This window comes from Mus musculus, chromosome 3 (assembly GCF_000001635.26).
Source record: "Mus musculus strain C57BL/6J chromosome 3, GRCm38.p6 C57BL/6J".
NCBI classification, from domain to species: domain Eukaryota; kingdom Metazoa; phylum Chordata; class Mammalia; order Rodentia; family Muridae; genus Mus; species Mus musculus.
The window spans coordinates 145,874,690-145,897,278 of NC_000069.6; the positions used below are offsets into that span (position 1 = coordinate 145,874,690).

At 45.7% G+C, this 22,589-nt stretch overlaps 1 protein-coding gene, 1 long non-coding RNA gene and 1 pseudogene across 8 annotated transcripts in view; 2 read left to right on the plus strand and 1 right to left on the minus strand.

Annotated features, from left to right (window-relative positions):
- Ddah1 (dimethylarginine dimethylaminohydrolase 1) overlaps window positions 1-19,588 on the plus strand; it is a 135,586-nt gene extending 115,998 nt beyond the window's left edge. For all 4 annotated transcript variants that reach the window (NM_026993.3, XM_011240221.3, XM_030252803.1 and 1 more), the window contains exons 5-6: window positions 14,395-14,538; window positions 16,753-19,588. In NM_026993.3, the coding sequence (NP_081269.1) occupies window positions 14,395-14,538; window positions 16,753-16,869 (261 nt within the window). In that variant the 3' untranslated portion in view covers window positions 16,870-19,588. The remainder of the gene's footprint in view (window positions 1-14,394; window positions 14,539-16,752) is intronic.
- Gm35187 lies at window positions 1,509-15,990 on the minus strand. Of its 4 annotated transcripts, none has more exons than XR_001784024.2 (4): window positions 15,644-15,990; window positions 2,960-3,105; window positions 1,983-2,085; window positions 1,509-1,829 (listed from the first exon to the last, which is right to left on the minus strand). It is a non-coding gene; the product is annotated as a predicted gene, 35187 (long non-coding RNA). The 4 variants fall into 4 exon arrangements; XR_001784025.2 differs by lacking the exon at window positions 2,960-3,105 and adding an exon at window positions 12,951-13,161; XR_001784023.2 differs by lacking the exon at window positions 2,960-3,105.
- Window positions 4,296-4,692, plus strand: Rpl36a-ps2 (ribosomal protein L36A, pseudogene 2; annotated as a pseudogene).
- Window positions 19,589-22,589: the final 3,001 nt, after the last annotated feature.

Consider the following 22,589-nt stretch of genomic DNA (forward strand, 5'->3'; position numbering starts at 1 on the left):
CTCCCCTGAGTTCACTGATCCTCCAGCCACACCAGCAGCAGTACCTCTGCTGTGGAAGGGATTAGGAAATGTGTCAGTTGAGTTGGAAGGAGGACGGTTGAGTTTTGGGTTTACTGATCCTCTGAGGAAGTCACATGTGTTAAATGCCTTTGGTGTTGATGGGCGCCCCGGCTGCACATAAGTAAGGCACACGGTAAAATGCAGACGCTAAGTCAGAGCGGGTGTTTAGACTGTGAGCTCTTCTCCGGTCCCTGCGGAGGGCTTCCTCCCGCTGCTACCACACTCCTGCAAAACACCCCACTGCTCTCAGGAGTCATTTCCTTCTCTCATCCTCATCTTTCAACGTGCCTTGTTAGTCTGGCGATCTTTAAGGATATTTCTAAACCTTGTTTCTATGTTACGGACCCTGGGTTGTTGAACTGTGTTGGATTACTGTATTTCTTACAGCATTTTCTCAAGATACTAAAGATAGCTTTGAGCTACGGTGGTGGTGCTTGCCTTAAATCCCAGCCCTCGGGAGGCAGAGGTGGGGACATCTGTGAGTTCAAGGCCAGCCTGGTCTACAGACTGAGTTCCAGGACAGTCAAGGCTGCATAGAGAAACCCTGTCTTGAAAAAAAAAAAAAACAAATCAAAACAGGGGGTTGCTTTAGAGATTGGTGCCCTAGCCACTCCCCGTTATCTTCCATGCAGTAGGACCAACTTCAGAGCTGTGAGGTGACTCACAGATACAGAGATCAAAATCAAATCAGAATTAAATGAAGGTGCTGAAGGAATTATAATTTTCTTATATCTTCCAGTCATTTGTTTAATTGCTATTAGGAGTGTTATTGTCCAATTTTAAGTATGGTGATAAAACTACTCTAATGTGCCTAATCTGTGAGTGGCGCTCACATGCCATGAACTCACAGATTACAGAGCGCACACATTGAAATTGCACACCACGCCATGTTCTGGAGTTCACCGTGAGAAATCCTGATTTGGCAAGACTAAGATGGAGCACTGTGCCTGGCTGGACCACTCTCCGGATCACTGGCTGTGTCTAGGGTCCACCAAATGCTAGTTCCCGCTTGAGCCTTTGCAGGCAAGAGGAGAAGAGCATTTCTAGGGGAAACCGCTACATCTTTGTATGTCAGGTGAAAGCGCCTCCTAAAGCCATGGAGGGATATCACACTGAGTGACTGAGTGCAGTTCATCAAAAGCAGTGGTTTTCATCCTTCCTAATGCTGTGACCCTCCTGTCATGGAGATCCCTCAAGCATAAATTATTTCTGCTACTTCTCAACTGTAATTTTTCTACTGTTATGAATCATAACATAAATATCTGATATGTAAGATATCTGATATGCGACTCCTGAAGGGGCTGAGACCCACAGGTTGAAAACCGATGTCCCAGAACAATACCTGTAGACATTTCTAGAAGGAGTCCTAGTAGTGTCGCTCCCCGTTTACCGCAGTAACTGGCAGAGGGACCTGGGAGAATAGAGCCGATAAATGAGGCAGACTAAAGTCTCTTGCCATAGCTAACTTTATTCAGAGCATCGGACAGTTAATGCTCTGAGGGTTGAGATGAGTCACATGAGAAAGTTGTACAAACACGAGGGCAAGCTGCACATGGCACATAGTGCACACAAACAGATAACAATGCCCAGTCCTGATGAGTCACCGGAAGTCCCAGGAGAGGCACAAAAGCATAATCCAAGAACAGTTCCGTGGTTTTAAAAAACGGAAGTCACAAGGCTCCTCCTGTCTTGGCTTCTTGGAGTCTTCTCACAAGCGCTCAGACATTCCCTCGAAGGACTCCATTTTTGGACCATGTTCTGACTCTTTCCTGGATTAAAGAAACAGAGATGCTTGTGAATGAAGTGCCATCTTTTCTTTGAAGTGCCCCACTTTTTGTTTATTTTTGTTGTTTTTAAATGGGAAATGCTGTTGTCCATCTTGTACCCTTCTTGGGGTTGATAGTGTCTGCATGTTAACATACGTGACTGTGCAGCGCGTTCTTACTCCACCGTCTTTCTCAGGCGTGGAGGCAGACCCTTGCTTTAAAGAGTCTGCCTTCCTCTCCAGCTCTGGAGTCCTGCAGACTGACAACAGACAGACCCCTGGTTACCCGCACGAATAGTGTAGGGAGGAAGGAAATTGCTCTTTGAATAAGAGGTTGGTCCCCATCCCTGGAATTTGTCAGGGAGGATGAGGAGGGCGCAGGGAATGCATCCAGAGCCGACTGACGTCAGAGATCCCCTGACCAGCGTGATTACACACAAGGGTAAGGTGCCAGCTGAGGCCTTAGCTCTGACTGAGTGTCTTCCAGGGAGCTGCAGCAGGAGACTTGGGGGAGGAATTTAGGAGTTGGCAAAATACTGAAGTGTTCTCTTAAAAATCATGCTTTATTTAACAGATATAGATCAAATACGCACCGTGAATCAGGTGTTACCATGAGTCCCACGTGAAAAGTCTCCCTGAAGCTTTCAGGAACGAGGCAAAGATCAAAGTATGTAGTGCCAGCCTCCAGGGTAGCCCAGTGGTAAAATGGGCTTTCAGTGGGCGAGGCCCTGAGTTCAGTGCCCAACACACACACACACACACACACACTTACTAACACACTTGCACACACTCACACATGCTCACAATCAACTCATACCAGTATACAAACAGGCAAGCATAGTAAGAGTTAGAAAAAAAAATGTTTCTCATTAAATCAGTTCGTTATAACTAATCTCCTCCAGGCTCCATTCCACCCTTCCATCTCATTAAATGAACCTTGAGCTTTAAATGCGTACATTGTCCATTAGAATAAAAATCTGTATTCCCTAGCGCTGCAGAACGGTTCAAAGATGTCTTAGGACTGAGGTTCTAGTACAGCTATAGAACATAGCATGCCATAGCATGATGAAAGCCTTGGGTCCAATTCCCAGTATAGAAAAAAAGAAAAAGAAATCATGATTTTTTTGTTTTTACCTTCCAAGTAATCATAATAATAGAAATCCGTGTAGTTGGGGCCCAGGCATCAGTGGTGTCCAGAGCTCTCCAGATGATTCCGTTGTACAGCCAGGCCTTGAAAACATTTGCCTATGACATGCCACACCTCCCCGGCCACTTAACTTCTGTTCACAAACCAAAGCAAACAGGTGAAACATACATTACAGCCTGGGCTCCGGGGCTGACTCTGCAATCTTCCAGTGCATTCTTCACCCAGACTCTTCACCCCGAGCCTCTGGGAAGCAGGCCTGAGACATTTCAAATCCTGCCTGTGTCTCGGGAGCTTTATTCTTGGTGCTCTATACAATGAAATCACTTTCCCAGGTGTTCCAAATATCTCTTCCTCGTTCTCTGTCTAGTGCTGCGGAAGGCCAGGCCCAGAAAGCAAGTCTATTCCTCTCATTTCAGATCTGAGCACCTAGGTAGCTCTCAGCCCGGTTCGGGGTTGGGGAAGTATGAAAAGAGACTATACAGCATCTTTCCTCATTAGTCAGAGATACTTATCTTAGTAGGGATTTGGGTTTCTTGCGAAGGATGTGATAGTAGCTGCTTTCCTAAATAACAGTCAGTGTCCTGCAGGAGGATCTTATCCGTTTGAGGATGGACTAGAAAAGTCGGTGGTGGAATGGATCAGTGGGCAAGCTGGTTGCCATGCAGCTATGAAGATCTGAGTTTCCATAGCCAGTACCCAGGCATAACTGTGTGTGTGTGTGTGTCATGCATGCCCGTAGCCCAGCACTGGAAGGAGTGGAGACATGCAGAGTCTAGGGCCCAGCCTGATAGGCAAGCTCCAGGTTGAGTGCAAGACCTTGTCTCAAGAATTAAATGGAGAACAATAGGAAAACAGTCCCAACATCCACCGCTGGCTCCCACCATGAGGACACAGAGGTGTGTATACACTTATAAAACGTGCACACACGCATGCGCACGCATACACACATGAACAGGCTTTGGTGCGCACACAAATAGAAAGTTATTTAAGAAAGTAAATGGTGACCATGCTTGAACTTTGAAGTTTGCTTTCATTCTCTCTCATTGTTTCCCTCCTATTTCTGAAAGGCATCTTCTTTCTCCTAAATTACGAAGAGTTTGAAGCTCAGTAACTCTCAGACAAAGGTAACTTGGGCAACACGTGGAGAGAGTCTCCATTGCCGTAGTGTGGGGGGGAAAGGGCACCCGAGGATATGACTGCCGTGTAGTGGGCAGAGGTTAGATGAGCAAACTCTATGATCGTTAAATAGTGAAGTAAAATTTTAAATACATATTTTTAAAGAGTCTAGAGAAGAAGGATGGCTCAGCCATTAAAAACGCTTCTCTCGCTCTTTCCGAGCTGCTAGCGCTCCTGCGAACATGGTGAACGTGCCTAAAACCCGCCGGACATTCTGCAAGAAATGTGGGAAGCACCAACCCCACAAGGTGACACAGTACAAGAAGGGCAAGGATTCTTTGTATGCCCAGGGAAAGCGGCGTTACGACAGGAAACAGAGTGGCTATGGTGGGCAGACTAAGCCTATTTTCCGCAAAAAGGCTAAAACTACAAAGAAGATTGTGCTGAGACTGGAGTGCGTTGAGCCCAACTGCAGATCTAAGAGGATGCTGGCTATTAAGAGATGCAAGCATTTTGAATTGGGAGGCGACAAGAAGAGAAAGGGCCAAGTGATCCAGTTCTAAGCAGATTTTGTTATGAAGACAATAAAATCTTGACCTTTCAAAAAAAAAAAAAAAAAAAACGCTTCTCTCACAGAGGACCTGAATTCAGTTCTCATGTCAGGCAGTGTATAACCACCTGTAACTCCAGTCCAGAGGACCTGACACCTTCTGGCCTCTGCGGGTACCTTCTTGCATGTGCACATACACACATACACATGAAAAAAATAAATACTTTCTTAAAAACAGCTTTGGGGACTGGGCTGTCACCCCCATACCTGTCACCCCAGCACTGAGAAAGCTATATAGTTTTATAATTTAAGAATCACGATTTAAAAGAACTGTTTGAAATTATATAATTACACTTTACCACATTTCACTCAAATCACTATAAAAATACATAAAGACTACAAATTGTTAAGTAGACATAACAGCGGAAAGGTGATGTAAAGAAGACAGGAGCCAAGTTAAAGAAGGCATCCCTGGTTCTTCATTTTCAGTGAATGAACAAAGGGTTTTAAGCATCCAGTCACTCAGTGCAAATGAAGAAACACTTCATCTTGTATATTTGAAAGCCCCAAGGAGTCTTGGCTCCCATTTCATAAATCCAATTTATCATCTGCCTTCCAGTAATATGATATCTCATCCCACCAGTGCATTTCCTAAACTGATTGAACCCAGAAACAATCTGTCCATAGGAAACAAAATTTCTGTAAACCAGATTTCAAAACTGAAGTTATTATGGTGTTGATAAAAAGTTGAGATCAGGGGCTGGTCAGATGGCTTAGCGGGTAAGAGCACTAACTGTTCTTACATGAAGGTCCTGAATTCAAATCCCAGCAACCACATGGTGGCTCACAACCACCCATAATGAGATCTGACATGCTCTTCTGGTGCATCAGAAAACAGCTACAGTGTACTATGTATAATACATAAATCTTTGGGCCAAAGCAAGCAGGGACTGAGTGAGCAGAGTTGACCAGAGCGAGCAGTGGTCCTAAAAATTCAGTTCCCAACAACCACATGAAGGCTCACAACCATCTGTACAGCTATAGTATACTCATATACATAAAATAAATAAATCTTTAAAAAAAAAAGGTTGAAATCAACTTCTAGCAGCCTGTCAGGCCACTATACTATACAGTATATTATATAGTAGGCCACTTACACTAACATCAACCTTATAGTAGCATAAGGGTAGGCCACTTACACTAACATCCAGTCTCATAAAACTACAGGGTCTCATGAAAGGGGGGGGGGTGATTGGCTTGCTGAGGAGGAGGGTCCTACTAACCTCTGAGAGCTGACTATAAAACTTGGGAAAAATTTACAGGTTGGGCTGTTAAACTTAACTGCTGTTAACTATTACTTTTGCAGCTCGATTTAGTGGTATACACCTGGGATCTCAGTGTGTAAAAGGCAGAAAGAAGAGGATTTTAAGCTGGAGGCTAGCCAGGGCTACCTATGTTAGCACTGTCAAGGAGGAGGAGGAGGAGGAAGAGGAGGAGAAGGAGGAGGAGGAGGAGGGAAGGGGAGGGGAGGGGAGGGGAGGGGGAGGAGGAGGAGGAGGAGGAGGAGGAGAAGAATTATTAATGTTTTCAGAGATTGCTTCTCTGCCAGGGGTTAAGAGCACTGGTTGCTCTTTCGGGGGACCCAGGTTCAATTCCCAGTACCTGCATGGCAACTCAAAACTACCCATAACTCCAGCCTGAGGGATCTGATGCCCTTTTCTGGCCTTCACAGACACCAGGCACATATATGGTACACAAGAATATACGCAGGCAGAACACCCACACGTTTTTTTAAAAAATAAATTTTTATACTTAGAATTAAATAAATTATAAACAAATGTAGTAAATATTCAAAATGTCTATCTTCCAAGATTGCATTACTGTATCTTGCCCTTGGCTGTTGTTGAGGTTATTGGTGCATGTTGTCTCTGTGTAACAGTGATGTCCTGGGGTAGCTCATAACTGATGGGGACTTCTGAGCCTTCCCAACCATGACTTGTCATCTGACAGCTTTGTGCGTAGCCTGGGTATATAGGTGTGCGAAATAGATATACAAATCAAACCTTTACTGAGAACAAATTTTGAAAAAAATATATTAAAAGTTCTTTGGGATATATGTATTTTACCACTAATTAAAGTTCGAAGCAACCACTCTGACACGATGGGCATGCCCATTTATCTAACACAATGCAATCCAAACGTAAAATAATTCAGTACTTAGCATTCTGCACAATGGTGGAAAGCCATCGTTTCCTGTAAGGAAGCCGTTACGTTCCTAGAAGAGCAGAAATCGTTGCGTGCAGAGTCAAGATCGCTGTTTATAGTACACGCTTGTTGCAGCTGTACGCTGAGGAGTTCCCTGCCACCTCTGTGGACAGTGCCTGCTCTGATAGCCTGTGTGGTGTAGGGCTCACATTTTTGCGTTCCAATTCAAGGCTTCAGTGAAGTCACGTAATGCAGAATGGGCAGGCATTGCCAGAAACACCTTGGACACACCACACATTTTGGTTTTGAACTGATTTTTAGCCGTAACAGTTTTGGAAACCTTTCACTATTGCCAAAGAGTAAATGACTGACCCTACCCCGAGTGGTGTCAAACCTTCAATTTAAGAACCTTCGGTCTAAATGTAAATGATGGAGGAAATCTGACTAGCGCAGGTTAAATTGAAACATATGTTAATGCAGAGGAGGTTGTAAATGGCCGCCATCACACCAGTTCCTGTACAAGGCTGGCTCAGCCGCATGGCCAGACCCCACTTCAAGGGGAGAAAGGAGACCTTAAGAATGTGTTATGTGTTTAGCCATAACTTGGGGGAGGGGCATGATGAGACGCTCTTCCAGGATTCAAAAGGTTGTGCAGTTCATCAGAGAGCGCACTCCCATCGCCCCAAACAAAACTCCAATAAATGCCTTCTTTGTTTCATTGGTATTGTACATTAGCATAAACAGAACTGTCAGCCAGCAGCTACATAGGCACAATGCGGATCTGTCACTTCCTCAGACGCATAAGCTCTGCAAACTCAACCAAAGGATCTGTGAGAATTGATCACAAAATTAAATTTCCAGCGGAGAGCACTGGAAGCTTTGACACTGCTTATGAACGGGATGCGGCTCATCCTTAGAGCAAACATGGGTACGATACGTCTGAAGATGCAGGGGCTAAGCAAGTCCTTGGAATCCTTTCCTAGCTGCTGGGGTCCAGGTTTGCTACACCAAGTTATATAATTGGGAATCACATTGATGGCTTTCCTTATCGTGAGTCAGAAAACAATAATTAGGATGCTCTCTGTGGGCACCAACTCATCCCTACCCTCCAGACAAGCCTTCCACAGCCAGGCAGGCTAAACTGCCAATAGCGGGTCACAGTGGCCACATTAATCCAGGACGTCACTGTAAAGAGGGTTTGGCTCTTCACCACTTCTGCTCCTCTCCGCTCTCGAGATCAAATGGCCTTCACTCACCCCCTCCTCCCTTCCAAAGGCTCTGCTCTCTCTTTTACCTAAAAACAAAATAATTTCAAACAAAACAAACCATGTAAGGCCAGACACAAACTCAGATGACTTCAAAGACCAGACACTGTACGGAATGCATTTGCACACAAACCTGCTAATATGCAAATGCCGAGAAAACTCTATAGGAAAACGTATGTCACCATGGGCTTCCAGTGAACCTGTGAGTCTAGTCTTTTGGGTGATAAGATGGTGGTTTGTCTTGTCAGGATGAAGGTAGGCATGGGAAGTCAGACACACGCAGGCTTGAAGCCTACATTGCCTGTCTAAGTGAGTGAGTGACCCTGGACGTATTAGTGAATTTCTCTGCACTTGTCTTACTTTCACATGAAGAGAGAGATGACATCACCACATACACAGGGAGGGTCGTGGTGAGAAACAAATTGAAAAGAGGAAGAGAATACACACACCCACAAACACAAGCTGAATGTTTTCCATTCTCTCTGACCAAGAACGATGCTTAAAGATCAGCTGCCTCCAAAACCCAAGAGATTAAATCTTTGATGGTGGGATTTAGGTTACTGGGACAGTTAATCTTGTCAACGTAGTAGGATTTAGAATCACCATGGAAACATATGTCTGGATGAATCTGAGAGTGCCTCCAGAAAGGTTTAACAGAGCAGGAAGACCCACCCTGAATGTGGGAGGCACTGATTGATAGGATCAGGTCTCAGACTGTGTGCAAAGGAGACTGGGACTGAGCACCAGCACTCACCTCCCCCTGCTGCCTGGCTTTGGGGGGAGACTGGGACTGAGCACCAGCACTCACCTCCCCCTGCTGCCTGGCTTTGGGGGGAGACTAGGACTGAGCACCAGCACTCACCTCCCCCTGCTACCTGGCTTTGGTTACACCTGAGCAGAGCTGTACCTTGCCTTCTGTGCTTTGGTTGAGAGCCAAAACCCAGCCCTTCCTTTCTGTACGTTGCTTTGTCTGCACCCAGGAGAGCAGAAAGAACGGGCTACTTCCCACGTCAGGCCACAGTTAAGGCAGAACCAGTAGACGTACGGAAACCATGATTGTGAGTGCACAGCCCTCTATGAGACGCATCACCATCCCACCAGGGTTCAGGAACAGTGAAGAGGGAGCAGGGAGACTGTGAGGAGGATGGGGACCAGTGCTGTGGGATGCTGCCTTCGGGACACAGAGCTGCGGCTGCCTGTAGGAGCTCAAGCCAGCCAGCTTCCCAGCATAGATGAGGCGAGCTCCTGGGTCCCACGGCTGGCTGAGGAGCCATTGACAGTTGATGGCTGCTCCAGAGTGAAGAGTCATTTTTCTTTGAGAGTGGCCGTTGGGAGGTAGCCCATGATCCAGTGGTTGGCTCCACACTCATGCCCATATGGGTAGCACCAATTGGATTTGGTGGGGTCTATATTTTTTCGAAATAAAGTAAAATTCGAAGAGGAGCGTGTTGGGGAAAAGGTGGAAGAGGGGTGTGGAGATGGATGTAACCAAAACACATTGTATACTACTAGGAAATCCTCAAAGAATGAGTAAAAAATATTATTTATAAAAATACACATCTGGGAGCTGGAGAGATGGCTCCGTGGTTAAGAACACTGACCACTTCCAGAGGTCCTGAGTTCAACTCCCAGCAACCACATGGTGGCTCACAATCTGTAATGGGATATGATGCCCTCTTCTGGTGGTGTGTCTGAAGACAGCTACAGTGTACTCATATATACATGTACATATATACATATACATATATGTGTATATATGTGTGTATATACGTATTACATATCTGAAGTCAGGTGGTGGTGCATGTCCTTAATCCCAGCACTTGGGAGGCAGAGGCAGGCTGATGCCTGAGTTTGAGGCCAGGCTGGTCTGCAGAGTGAATTTCCAGGACTACACAGAGAAACCCTGACTCAAAATATTAAAATAAAACAAAATAAAATAACACACATCCAAGCCAAGTGTGGTGTCACACAGCTTTATTGCCAGCACTTTACAGATGCAGACAGGTCACCGCGAGTAGAACAGCAAAAGTTATGAGATGAGAGCCTGTCTCAAAAACAAGCAAACATGGCACACAGCCGCGGACAGGAGACCTAGCTTCATGGTAGAGAGCTCGCTCGGGTTCTAATCCTCAGTACAGTCATTTATTTAACTAGAGACATGGCTCTCAGAATGTGTTCATTCCAAGCCCAGCTGTGAGAGCCCATGAAATGTGAAGCCATGTTAGCAATTTATAATATTATCCAGTTATACTGGCTGAGCCCTAAAAGGATGGCCAGGATTTGGAGACTGCCATATATTGCTAGGCTTTCAATAAAACTCCTGATGCATGATAAACCAATAAAGAGTTATTTCAGCTACCTAGTAGCAATGAGAAGTGATTGTGCGTTGGGTCCTGTATCTCTTGGTGGAGTCTATAATTACTTGCTTTTAATATTGATTTCATTTTACTGTGTTAAGATGGGTACATACATATCTATCATGGAAAGATCAATTATGAGCAAGCCAAAAATGTGCTTGGAATATTTCCTAACCATCTTTAAATGCCTTCTTTATCTCTTTGCCTCAGTATTTGACCAATTAAGCCTTAAGTTGTTCTGTCCAACCACTCGGCCCAGGATTTTTTTTTTAATGTAATTGCTGTAATACAAAGAAGGCATGAGTAAGAAGCAGAAGAATAGGGCTGCCTTCCAATCCTTTCAATGAGAAAATTCCCAGAAATGTGGGAAACAGCCGGAAATGCCTGCTTAATGTGACTGGCTGTGCATAGAGTGTCAGGCTGAAAGCCAGCGTGTTCCCACTGGTTCCCATTGCTTTGTGGCAACTCCACTCAGGGGAGCCAGGCCAGGCCCTCCAAGAAAGCAGCTTTGAGAGATCCAAGGATGCTGCTGTGGCCCCAGAGATGCCCAGAGCCCCTTTCTCTCTAGGACTGTGTGCCTTCTGGGTTAAGAAGGTGCCTGCGATAAGAGAGGTAGACTCCACCCTCCCCATGCTTGGCACCATGCTTGAATTACAGATTGTCACCTCCAGCAGGCAACACTTAGAATATCCTTGCATCTGTCTATTTGCATACCACCTGACTTGGTCCTTGTGGCTGGCCCCAAGGGGACAGGCACTCTGTGAAGCCTGTTGAGTTGGTCCAGACATCAATAGCTTCCAGACCCAATTATCACCATTCTGATTTGGTTACTCAAAGTAGAATAATAATTCCACTGACAAAAGTCAGAGACAACATTTGGAATGTAGCCTGCCTCTGAAATCTTCCCCACCCCCACCCCCCACAGGCTGGATAGCGTGGCACTTAGGTGGACTTTTCCCAGTTGAACCTGAGGCCTCTGGGGATACAGAGGAAGCTGCTCCAGGAGGAATTTGCTGACGCACAGAGAGAGTTTAGGTGCTTTCTGCTTCCGTTTTGGTGCTGGGTGCTATGACAAGCAGGAAGTTCAGTCCTTACTGCTACACAGACATTTTACCAAGAACTCTGGAACAAAGCCACTTCCTCCATCCTTCTTAAGAAAAGGAAAATCCTGGAAGTCAGCCCAGCAGTCACATTCTTGGGATGCTTAGGATCATGTTCATCTTTCCCCAAGACTGAGTGTCCAAGAAGGGAAGAGAAAGCCTGTCGGTTACTGTCACCTCTGCTTGTTCTCCGGGAGCCTGGGCCCTTTGAAGTGTTATCCTGCCAGGGTGCCCAGTGTCAGTTCATCCTTTTGGTAACACACATGCACACACCATTGCCACACAAATGCACACACATACATACACACATACACACTCACGCATCTATATGAATACACAGACACACACACACACAGAAATGCACACATATAAGAACACACCATGAAGAGTTGTGATCCCTGCACCATTCACCCGCCTCTAAACAGCAAATTCACTGTATCGTGTGTGTGTGTGTGTGTGTGTGTGTGTGTGTGTGTGTGTGTGTGTCCTGGACGCAGCTATAAGTGAATGGCAAACCATCTCACCAGTCAATAACAGCACACAGGCAATGCAAATGAACCCTTTGGACAGGAAAGGGGAGCCTGGTCCTCAGCTAACATGGCAGACATACTGCAAGTCCAAAATAATCAACCCCCTGTGTCTCTTCTATGAAAAAGAAGGGTTGCTTGTCTATTATCTACAGTTACTGTTTTAAAATCATTTAGGGAGAGAGGGAGAGAGAGAGAGAGAGAGAGAGAGAGAGAGAGAGAGAGAGAGAGAGAGAGAGAGAGAGAGAGAGACCCAGATATATGAAGCTTTTGGTTTTTGAGTGGGACAGCACTGTTCACAGCTCCATGTGTGTATATCCAGTTCATTATTAAAAGTCATTTCTTACAGCATGGTTTATAATTTGCCACAAAATGATAACAAGGAGGCCAGGATGATAACAAGGAGGCTAAATTAATTGGAAGGGTCCTCCTGAGGTAGTACTGGTAATCTGTTAAGGCATTTGTTTTAAGAGAAACCCTCAGTAGAATTTATCAGTAAATTGCTTCATATATCTTCAGCATTAAATTATTCCCCCATTAAGAAAATTATAATTCTTTTTCTTCCCAGTAATGAAAGAAAAAATGAAACTATCTTCAAACTATTCCAGCTTGGCTGCCAGCCCTTATGTCTGTAATTTCTGGAATGCCCCCTCAGATGCTCTAATGAATACAGCTCAGGAAAAGGTGATTAAGAAAAGAGTGAGGAAAAGCAGAGATTAGAATTTCAAACAAATGCCATCATCAACTGAAGAAAACTCAAGTACGGCCAAAGAAGGAGAGGACCAATCCCTGGAGGAAGTTGATGGGGAGAGGGGAAGGAAGTCTGGTCTCTTATTGGCACTTTCTCAACTCCGGTACCTTGGAGACTTAGTGTGTTCCCTCGATGGTAAACAAGGAGTGGGCAGTGATGATGGTCCTTCTGCCCGGTTGTCACCCTTGGGCACATGTGAGTCAGATTGACAGGTGGGAGATCTGCCCTCCCGCTCAAGTGGAGAGGAAATCCTAGTGAGAACTCAGCTATGTGGTCTAGCCACGAAACTTCTTACTGTGAGTCTTGTGTTTTCTTTCTCTGTGAATAGAGAATGCACTGAGTCACCTATTTACCTAGACTTAAGCTGCAAACCCAACCAGCTGTTGTCTGGTATTCAATAATGGTGGAAGAACCCTGCCTCAATGTCCTGGGACCAAAACCTACTCATGCTCCTCCCTAGTGCTTGGGGAATTAAGACAATGAGCATAACGGGTTTTGTTTATGTGTATATAGGCTTGAATGGGAGCGGTGGCCATCACATACTATGTTTTGAGGGTCTCTTTGCAGCCTTCAGTCACTGGGCCTCTCTCTAGTAATCCTTGGTGCTGTCTCAGCTGTGAAGGTTAAGAAAGAGTAAAGTGAGCTGAATAAGAGAGATCTTTTTTAGTAGGGCAGAATTGGTTTAAATCTCAAAATGGATCAAAGACCTCAACATAAGGCCTGCAACTTTGTAACTGCTAGAAGAAATCATGGAGACACTTCAAATACAGACTCAGGCTAAGGAAGCTTATTGGCTCATTAAAAAATAGAAAGACATGAAAGTAGAAGGCAGACTAGTTGGGAAGAGAAAGGAGATCAGGAGTGGAAAGAGCAAGAGAACTGGAGAGAGGTAAATACAACCAAAACATATTATGCACATGTCTAGAAATGCTGAAATGAAACCCATTATTGTATATTACTGTGTGCTAATAACACATTAAAATGGAAAACTTGAGATTTGATAAGTATCAAATGTGTATCCTGGCACCCTATTCTACTTGTACTGTAGTATAACTACCTACTTTCAACTGTGATCTCTTGGAAATTTGGGCCTTGACTTTGATGTACATAGAAGATCAGATTGTATGTGCTTGTTCATGCTCACAGGCATCTCTTACTGACCATTCTGATGGCTGTAATGATCTGTCTTTCCTAAGACCAGGGCAGCCTTGTTTTCTCAGCCAAGAATATTCTCAAACTTCCAGCCAGATTTCTGCACCTGGCTGTTTTATGCGCTGCTGGCATGTCTTAGGAGCATAAGCCAGAATACAGATACGTTTTAAGCCTTAAAAACAGAGACAAATACAAACTTTAAGAGAACGAGAACACTCATAAGATCCCTGCTAGGTCAGGTTTCCTTCTTTTGGTTCTGAGTGACTAGAGGTGACGTCAGGAGCCTGAGCTGCAAAGCAGTCTAAGGTGGTCTTTACAGGTCTGTGTCCCACCCTACCGCCTTCCTCCCTGTGAGTGTGGGAGCCTCCACTTCAGCCTGCTTTGTTTGTTTTTTAATAGATCATGCAACAGATGAGTGACCATCGTTATGACAAGCTCACTGTACCCGACGACATGGCCGCCAACTGCATATATCTAAATATCCCCAGCAAAGGGCATGTCTTGCTGCACCGAACCCCAGAAGAGTACCCAGAAAGCGCAAAGGTAAAAATACCATCTGTCCTGCAGCGAGCCTCTCTGGGGACCTTCTCATGATGGAATGGCAAAAAGGGACATCCTTCTGCTGTACAAATCAAAACACTGACAGCAGAAAGGACTGCTGATAGCAAGGGAACCATGAATTGACTTTTTCTCTCTCATGCAGTTGGTCAGTCATTTGCACACAGTGACTGGGATGGTTCTGCCTGCTAGTTGGGGTTTCTCACACAAGAACTCCAAGGGCTGTGGGGGTAGCTAAGTGTCAGAATGCTGGCTTACCAAGCACAAAACCTCAAGCGGAGTCTCCAGCACTGAGCACAAGCAGGGTGTAATCGCACACACCTCTCTCTCTCTCTCTCTCTCTCTCTCTCTCTCTCTCTCTCTCTCTCTCTCTCCCTCTCTCTCCCTCTCTCTCTCTCTCTCTCTCTCTCTCTCTCTCCCTCTCTCTCCCTCTCTCTCTTTCTCTCTCTCTCTCTCTCTCTCTCTCTTAAGAGGCAGAGGTTTAGAAATCCAAGCCTGACCTCAGCTATACAGAGTTCAAGGTCAACCTGGGCTACACAAGACTCTGTCTCCAAAAACTAAAAATGAAAAAAGAACTCCTCCCAGCTCTTAGTGGGTATCCTTGATGAGCTATCATGGGTGCAGCTGACAGAGAGAGAGACAGAGAGACAGAGACAGAGACAGAGAGAGAGAGAGGACATGCCAATCCATGTGGAAGCCTGAAGACGATATTGGATCTTTCCTCAGGTACCACCCACTTTTTAGGGTTTTTTTGAGGCAGGGTCTCTCCCAGGCTTAGAATTTACCAGGTGTGCTAGGCTGAGTCACCCACAACCCCAGGGATCAGGGCACAAGTCTCCACTGCCCCAGTGCTTATGGTCACAAGTAGATGTCACCACACCCAGCTTTTTCTACATGGGCTCTTGGCCAAGAGCTCGGGTCCCTCTGCCCACAAAGCAGTCACTTTCCTCCTCAAATCCTTTCTCCCACCCTCGCTGTGCTTTGTACGCAGGCTGTGCTGTATTAGACAAGGTTTATTCTCTAACCTGGCTGCTCTGTTAGTACGGGGAAAGGGAGTTGGGTGGATGCAGAGGTAATCTTGTTCACTTACCATAGTAGAGGTGTGAACCTGAGGGAAATGTAGGGCTCCCAATCCTAGACAAAAGACCACAGTAGCTCCTAGATGAGCGGTGAGTGTATCGCACCCTCTTCTGTGCCAGGGTTGTTAACGATGCAAGCTCCTGGGCCCCAGCCTAGACTCTACAATATGAACAAGCTGCAAGTCCACAGACCCCACTTTGAGGACTTCATGCCACTTCAGCCTCATTGATCACCTAGCAACAGAATATCATTAACTGCCTCTCAGTTCAGCCCTGTGTCCATCAGCGGGAGAATAACATCAGTAACGCCCTTGTTCGCCAAGGGTCTTTCTGGGCAGACACTGAGCCGAGCATTTCCTAAGCATTATCTTTGGTGCCTGTAGCAGCCCTAGCAGTGAATGAGCTCAGAAGGAACGTCACTTCACTGAAATGGCCGTAGTAAGTTGATTGGCCTAGATTCAGAGCCCAGTTCGCTCCTGCACCCCAACCAGTGTGCTGAGTTTTAAGGAACGCAGTGTTTCTGAAAGCTGAAAGAATCCGGCCGGGTTGTTTTTAAGCAGCATTTTCAAGTAATTTTGTTTTTTAAAGTGTGTTTTTGATCACAGGGGGGGAAAAAAATCTGTGGACAGTTAATTGGATGCTTTGACACATGCTTTCCATTACAGTTGAAAGATGCTACAAAATTCACACCTATAATTTAAACACAGTGTGACCGGCAGCACGCACTTAACTTACATTTGTCTCGTTTTTCTAGTAGAGTTGGTCAGGAAAGGAACGTGAGAGTGTAGTTAGGAGTGTGTCGAAGGGAAGGGTGGGATGTTCAGACAGGCACACAGCCATGGGGTCTGATTAGCACTGGATTCAAGGACAATGGCAGACAACTCCGCAACAGTCACATTGGAGACTATCCTTCATTTGGAAGTTTAAAAAGCACAGAACAAGGGGTCAAGCACATGTGGCCAGCTCTGGGGTGGGTTTGTGAACGTGTGTATTTTGGGCCTAAATGACTAAAAAGCATGGATACATGAGCTGAATTAATTCTCTGACCCCAAGGATGATGGAATAGGCCAGGATGTAACGCCCTCTCTCCTCTTCCTTCTTGACTCCCACTGTCTCACAGGTCTATGAGAAACTCAAGGACCATCTACTGATCCCTGTGAGCAACTCGGAGATGGAAAAGGTGGACGGCTTGCTCACCTGCTGCTCCGTTTTTATTAACAAGAAGATAGACTCCTGAGCCAGAGAGTCCCTTCCCTGTGGCCAGCAAGTGGCCGAGGCCAGGCTGATGGCTCTGTACCTATTCCTCCTTTTTCCTTTGACAATCTACTGGGCCACTGTGCTACTAACTCTTGTTTACAAAAAAAGAAAAGAAAAACTAATTCCAATTTTAATCACCTCATTCCCCACACCCTCCTTTTCCTCACGGTGGTACCTAACCTGTGCATTCGCTAAAAGAATTAAGCAACCTAGGAAATACAGAACTAACGAATCATTGGAATGCAATTGATAGCGTGGAAGCCCCTCACTTCAGTGTTTGTGTCCTTAATGTGGGAATGATTTAGCTGCAGGGCATTCTGAAGACTGTCTTCCCGGCCAGCCAGATAAGCAAGGGACTTTCTCTGTATCATGAATCAAGCTTGGCTCCTGTGAAATTCCCTAGAACGTGGATTTTTTTTCCCATTCCCCTCTCTTCTCGCCCCTAAAAACCTTTCTTCTGGGTCTTTCTGTGGTCTTCTCCGCTTCTTTCGTAATCGCCTTGACCTTGGATTTACCCAAGCTCTTGCGTTCTGGATGTCATCCCGAAGGTCCAACCTGTGTGCACTCCTCTCTCTCTGCCTTACAGCCACCTCTCCACCACCAGCAGCAAGTCAGAGTGGCTGGTCGGGGAACAGGAACCTCACAGAGGCACACCCTGACAGGCTTTCCCATTGCCACACCTAGGAAGGTAAATCCAGCCTCAGGTGGTTGATGCAGGATGTTAGATACAGATGCCTAGAAACACCCCATGGGTACATCTTAGAGAGACTGAGTCACATGCCATGAGTTTGCCTCATGACTAGTCCTGTAGTATGGAGGGAAGTCTTTCTCCACTCCACCACCTCCGCCTTTCTGAGCTTCCTTCTGACTCGCCTTGTATCTACCCCCTTAGAATCATCATGATCTTGAGAAAGTCATTTCCTTCAAAAGAGGCAGAGCATGTACAATGATTGCTGATGGTCCGGGGAGAGCCAGAGGGGGCTGCCTCCACCCAGGCCTGGGAGCGCAGTCAGGAAATGGTTCCTAAGGTCAGCCTCAAACAATGTCTGAGTCTCCTGTGAAATATCCATGATTGTTTACTGTGGAATTCAAGTGAAACTTCAAATTACACAATGCTCAGCTGGCACAGGTCGCTCACAGAGAGCCATGCATGCCACAGCAAAGAAGGAGAGCATTCCTTTTTTTTTTTTTTTTCTTAAAAGCTGAAACAGAGCAGGGACATGGTGCTTTACAATGCACAGTGACCCAGCCAGGCATGTCATCAAAGTTCTGGTCACTTCTACCTTTGCTGTACAGTCTGCAGTTTGTCATTCAGTATTTAAAGTTCAGGAGACAAAGACTAAGTCAGATCTATCTCTCCTTTGTGATCAGTGTTTCTCATAATGAAGACAAGAGAGGCTGGTCTCCATTGCATTCCCCCCAGTGGATAGAAGTGAGACAATCAGGGCATCCTTCATCACTCTTCTCATATTTGGCAATCTCTCTGAAGACATCTCCATCTCTTCCTTGCTTCTCTAACTTTAGACTCATAGCACATGCAAATATCTAACTCTGTGCACCCTGCGAATGAACCATATCCTGATCACTGTCATATTTCACAACATATCATGAGTGAATAATTATGTTTTTTCCAGGGTAAATGAATGTGAGCCAGTTGCCTAAATTAATAAAGAAAACTTGTTCTCAGCAATTATGGTTGCCTTTGGGGGTTAAATTTGACCATATACTAGTAAAAACAATTTCTCCTTGAGAGAGGTGACCATCTCAAAATCCACCACAGGAAAAACAGCCCACTGTATATGTACCAGCATGCAACTGTCACTGACGTCCTTTCTCTCATCCTGTTACGTGCAGTCAGTTACGAGTGAGTAGATTTTCCATGGCAACGGTTTCTTCTACCAGAGGTGGTTTTCCAGTTCCCGTTTCCTTTGCGCTCCTCTTTCCTTGTTTGTCCTGAGAAATTGACTAGAGTTGCTGCCTCTTCCCCATCTTACTCTGCTCTTCAGACCCCCTGTGTGATTCAGAGATGTGAACACGCAAAATACACGCAGCATTGCCCCTTCGATGTTCTCATCACATAACGTTACCTCTAAAAGGGAAAATCATTGCCCCAGTTCCCCTCTCGTCCGTTGTGTCTCACAAAGATGGGAAGACCAACAAAAATGCTTCTTGATATTACAACAATGTGAGGAGTTACATTTAACTAAGTCTATAGCTTGGGTAAGAAGGATCAGGTCAGTATGAGTTGGTTTAGTGAAGAGATGAGCTAGAAGGATTGCATAGTTAGCACTATGTCTTTAACTGGTGGGTTGCTGTACCAATTGGTTGCAGATCTCCACAGCGTGTTCATTGCACTAAAATGCTACTAGGAACCAAACACTAAGGCCGTCATCTCTATATCTCTAAGAAGGGAAGTTAGGCCAGGCTGTAGTCTCACAGTGTGGCCTGTGTAGGGTTGCATGCTACTCTCTAAGACATTCAGACATAGTTTCTGTGCGGTGTTAGGTTTGTGCTTTTTTTTTTCTATCTTCTTGCCTGCCATCTTCCAGCCAATGTGTGGTTATCCAGTCTGTGTGCCAAAGTCAGCCATATCTCCCACGACCTGTTAGTCCAGAGGAGTTCTGCACCGACGCTAGTTGCCAGCTGCCTGCTCCTAATGTACACCAGTCAAGACAGAATAAAATGTGAGTTGTACCGTGCCCAGTAGTGTCTGTCTCGTTTCTTCTTTTACCATGTTGCCCAGTTGGCACGTTATGGCATTCCATTCAGCTAAGCGGAATGACTTTTCTTCCTTTGTTCCTGATGGGAAGTAGTAAGGGAGACGGAGGGGAGGAGGGGAGAGGGCAGAGGACAAAGGGGAGGCAGGGAGAGGACAGAGGAGTGTGCGTACACGATACACTTACAGGAAAACGTCTGTGAAACCCATCTCTACGTACAGTGAATAAACAGCAGCAAAACTGCTTTGAAATGAGGGTTTTTTTTAATTTGTTTTACAGTAAGAACTTTAAAGGAAATCTGAAGGTTATTCTTTATGAGGTTTTTGTATCCCAGTAGCTTTTTGTAATCTGAAAGAGCCGTGTTTTATTAAAAAGGCAATAACTCTTCACTGTGAAAATAAAACCCAAGCAATACAAAAATACTATCTAAAGCATCAAGATGGGGTTATCAGAATAGCTCAGCAGCTAAAGGTCCTTACCACAGAAGCCTTGCAACCAGAAGTCAACCCCCAGGATCTCACAAGCTGTCCTGTGATGTTCACACCTGCAAGGTGGCCTGCGCACACCTATTCATGTACCTCATACACACACAGTGCTAATAATAAAATGTATTTCAATTTTTACTTCAAGAAAAATTACGCAAAATCTCATCCCCCGTAGATAACTACTCTTAACATTTCAGAAAATACCACACATTTATGAATAGATATTGAATAATTCGACATCGTTATAATATTCTAGAGTCTACTTTCTTTGTTCAAAAATGAATTAGAGGCATCTTTCCACCTCAGCAAAGACAGGTGTACATCACCAGCTGTAACAGCCCCTAGTCTTCCACAATACACCTACAGAATGGCCCTTCCTAAATCCCACGATGACATCACCCACATGTGTTATGTTCACATTGCCCTTAGGGATCCTCAGACTGTCGAAATGCGCCACTTAGAGGCTTCCACACAGCCCCACAGTTAGTTCAGTCCTGTCATAGTAACAGGATGCTACACCGTAGTGCTCCCCAGATGGGCAGAGCAGTCCTCCAGCTCCTTGGGGAGGTTGAGGGGTCAAGCAAGTGGATACCCATACCTTCTCAGTTGATGTAGCTAACGAATTCTCTACTATTGGTTGCCATGACATTGACAATAGAGCTAATAACTGTTCAATGCCAAGGGACACTCTGCAAACTTGCTCTTGACCCAACAGGAAATGAAACCTTCCCACTGAGTGCCAGGGTCTGCAGCTCCTCGCCCAGGGAAAAGGGGTCCTCTCTACGGGAACCCTGCATGGCAAGGTTCCTTGGCTGATCTTGCCTGACGCTTTCCAAGTGAACAGATACCTTCTCATGACAATGACGCTTTCCAAGTGAACAGATACCTTCTCGTGACAAGCTACGTTGTCTAGCAATGGGGCCGCTAAGAGAACACTGGCTAAGAGTAAGTTTAGACAAGAGACCACATATTTAACAGGAACCCAACCTTGCCAAGGCCCTGAGCCACAGCCCCTGTCTTCTGAGAACTGGCTGCTTGGGAGGGGCAGGGAAGTAAGACCTCGAGTGTGCATATATTTGGACTGAACAGTGAGCAACACAGAACCGTTAAAGAACAAGAGGTTGGTGCGGTGTCTGGACTGGGTGTTTCCAGGTCTCACTCAGAAAATGATGATGTGCATACAAGTAGCAAAGCATCAGAGGGTTTTATCCAGAAGCAAAACAAAAGTCCAGGCTAGATTCATTGCCAGAGAACAGTGGGACATCTGAGCTGGAGTGACAAAGGACACTGGGTCACTGTCTGGGACTGTCCAAGAGGAAGAGGCCTTGGTGGCTAAGGAACAAGGCATGACGACTTCAAGTTTGGACTGGCAGGTTTGGGTTACATAAGGATTTGTTTGCTGTGCATGTCTTTTCCCATAATGCATCTGACTTTAATCATATGCACTACTAATTGCGTATAGGTATAAAATAGTCAGTGGTGCTTCTCCTCAAAAATTTGCTCAGAGGAAACGGTCCCCCTTACTGAGTATACCCAATACTAGTCCAGTCTGGATGTGTCGATTTCTCTTAATTTCAGAATACATTTCAGGACAGTCACAGAAGAGGAATTACCAAGAGGGTGTTCAGGGGACCAAGCTATTGCATTGCTTACAGTAAGGCTTACACACAGTTCTGTAAGTCGGGGGTCCCAGGTTTCTAGGTGACTTGTAAAGAAGCAGTGGGAGTGTGCAACATACGCTGAGTGAGGTCCTGGACTGATAAGCTATTGCTACCCTTGCTTTCCTTGCCACTGTGCTTCTTAGGCTGAGGGACCCAGAAGAATCTCAAGAGAGCCAAGGTCTACTCTGGCTTCAGCTGGTTGGCATGGGCGTCGCCCCAGGCTGAATGAGCATCGTGAACAGAAGCACGGCAGGAACATAGGATGTGCACTCCGAAACCAGGTGTTCCTTACACATGGTACTGGTACCATGCTCTTGGGAAATGAGAGTCACATCCCCTGCCTTCCTGGAGATGGCATGCAGCAAAAGACAAGGAAGACAGACACTAGAGCCACAAGAATGATGGCGTTGTGGAAGGATGCTTAGGGACTGGAGAAACGGCTCAGCAGTTAAGAGCATTGGTTATTCTTCCATAGAACCAGGGCTCAATTCCCAGCATCCACCTGGTGGCTCAGTGTCCTTTAACCCCAGTCCCAGTGGGTCTTATGCTCTCTTTCGGCCTCTGCAGGCACTGTGTGCACATGATGCACAGACATACACATGGTTCACGACTTATACACTAGCAAAACACCCATACACACGCAACATGGAAACACGCTGAGGGAAGGGGCATGCAGAACAAACATTGAGTGGGGTCACGCAAGTGGATCTGTTTGGCTGACACTGATAAGCAGAAGAGCACAGCAAGACCGTGCAAGCTGGAATGCCAAGAGCCCTGCATGCGGGGGTGAAGTTCTCAGACAGCATTTGTCAGTCTGTTAGGGTTCCCCAAGGACAT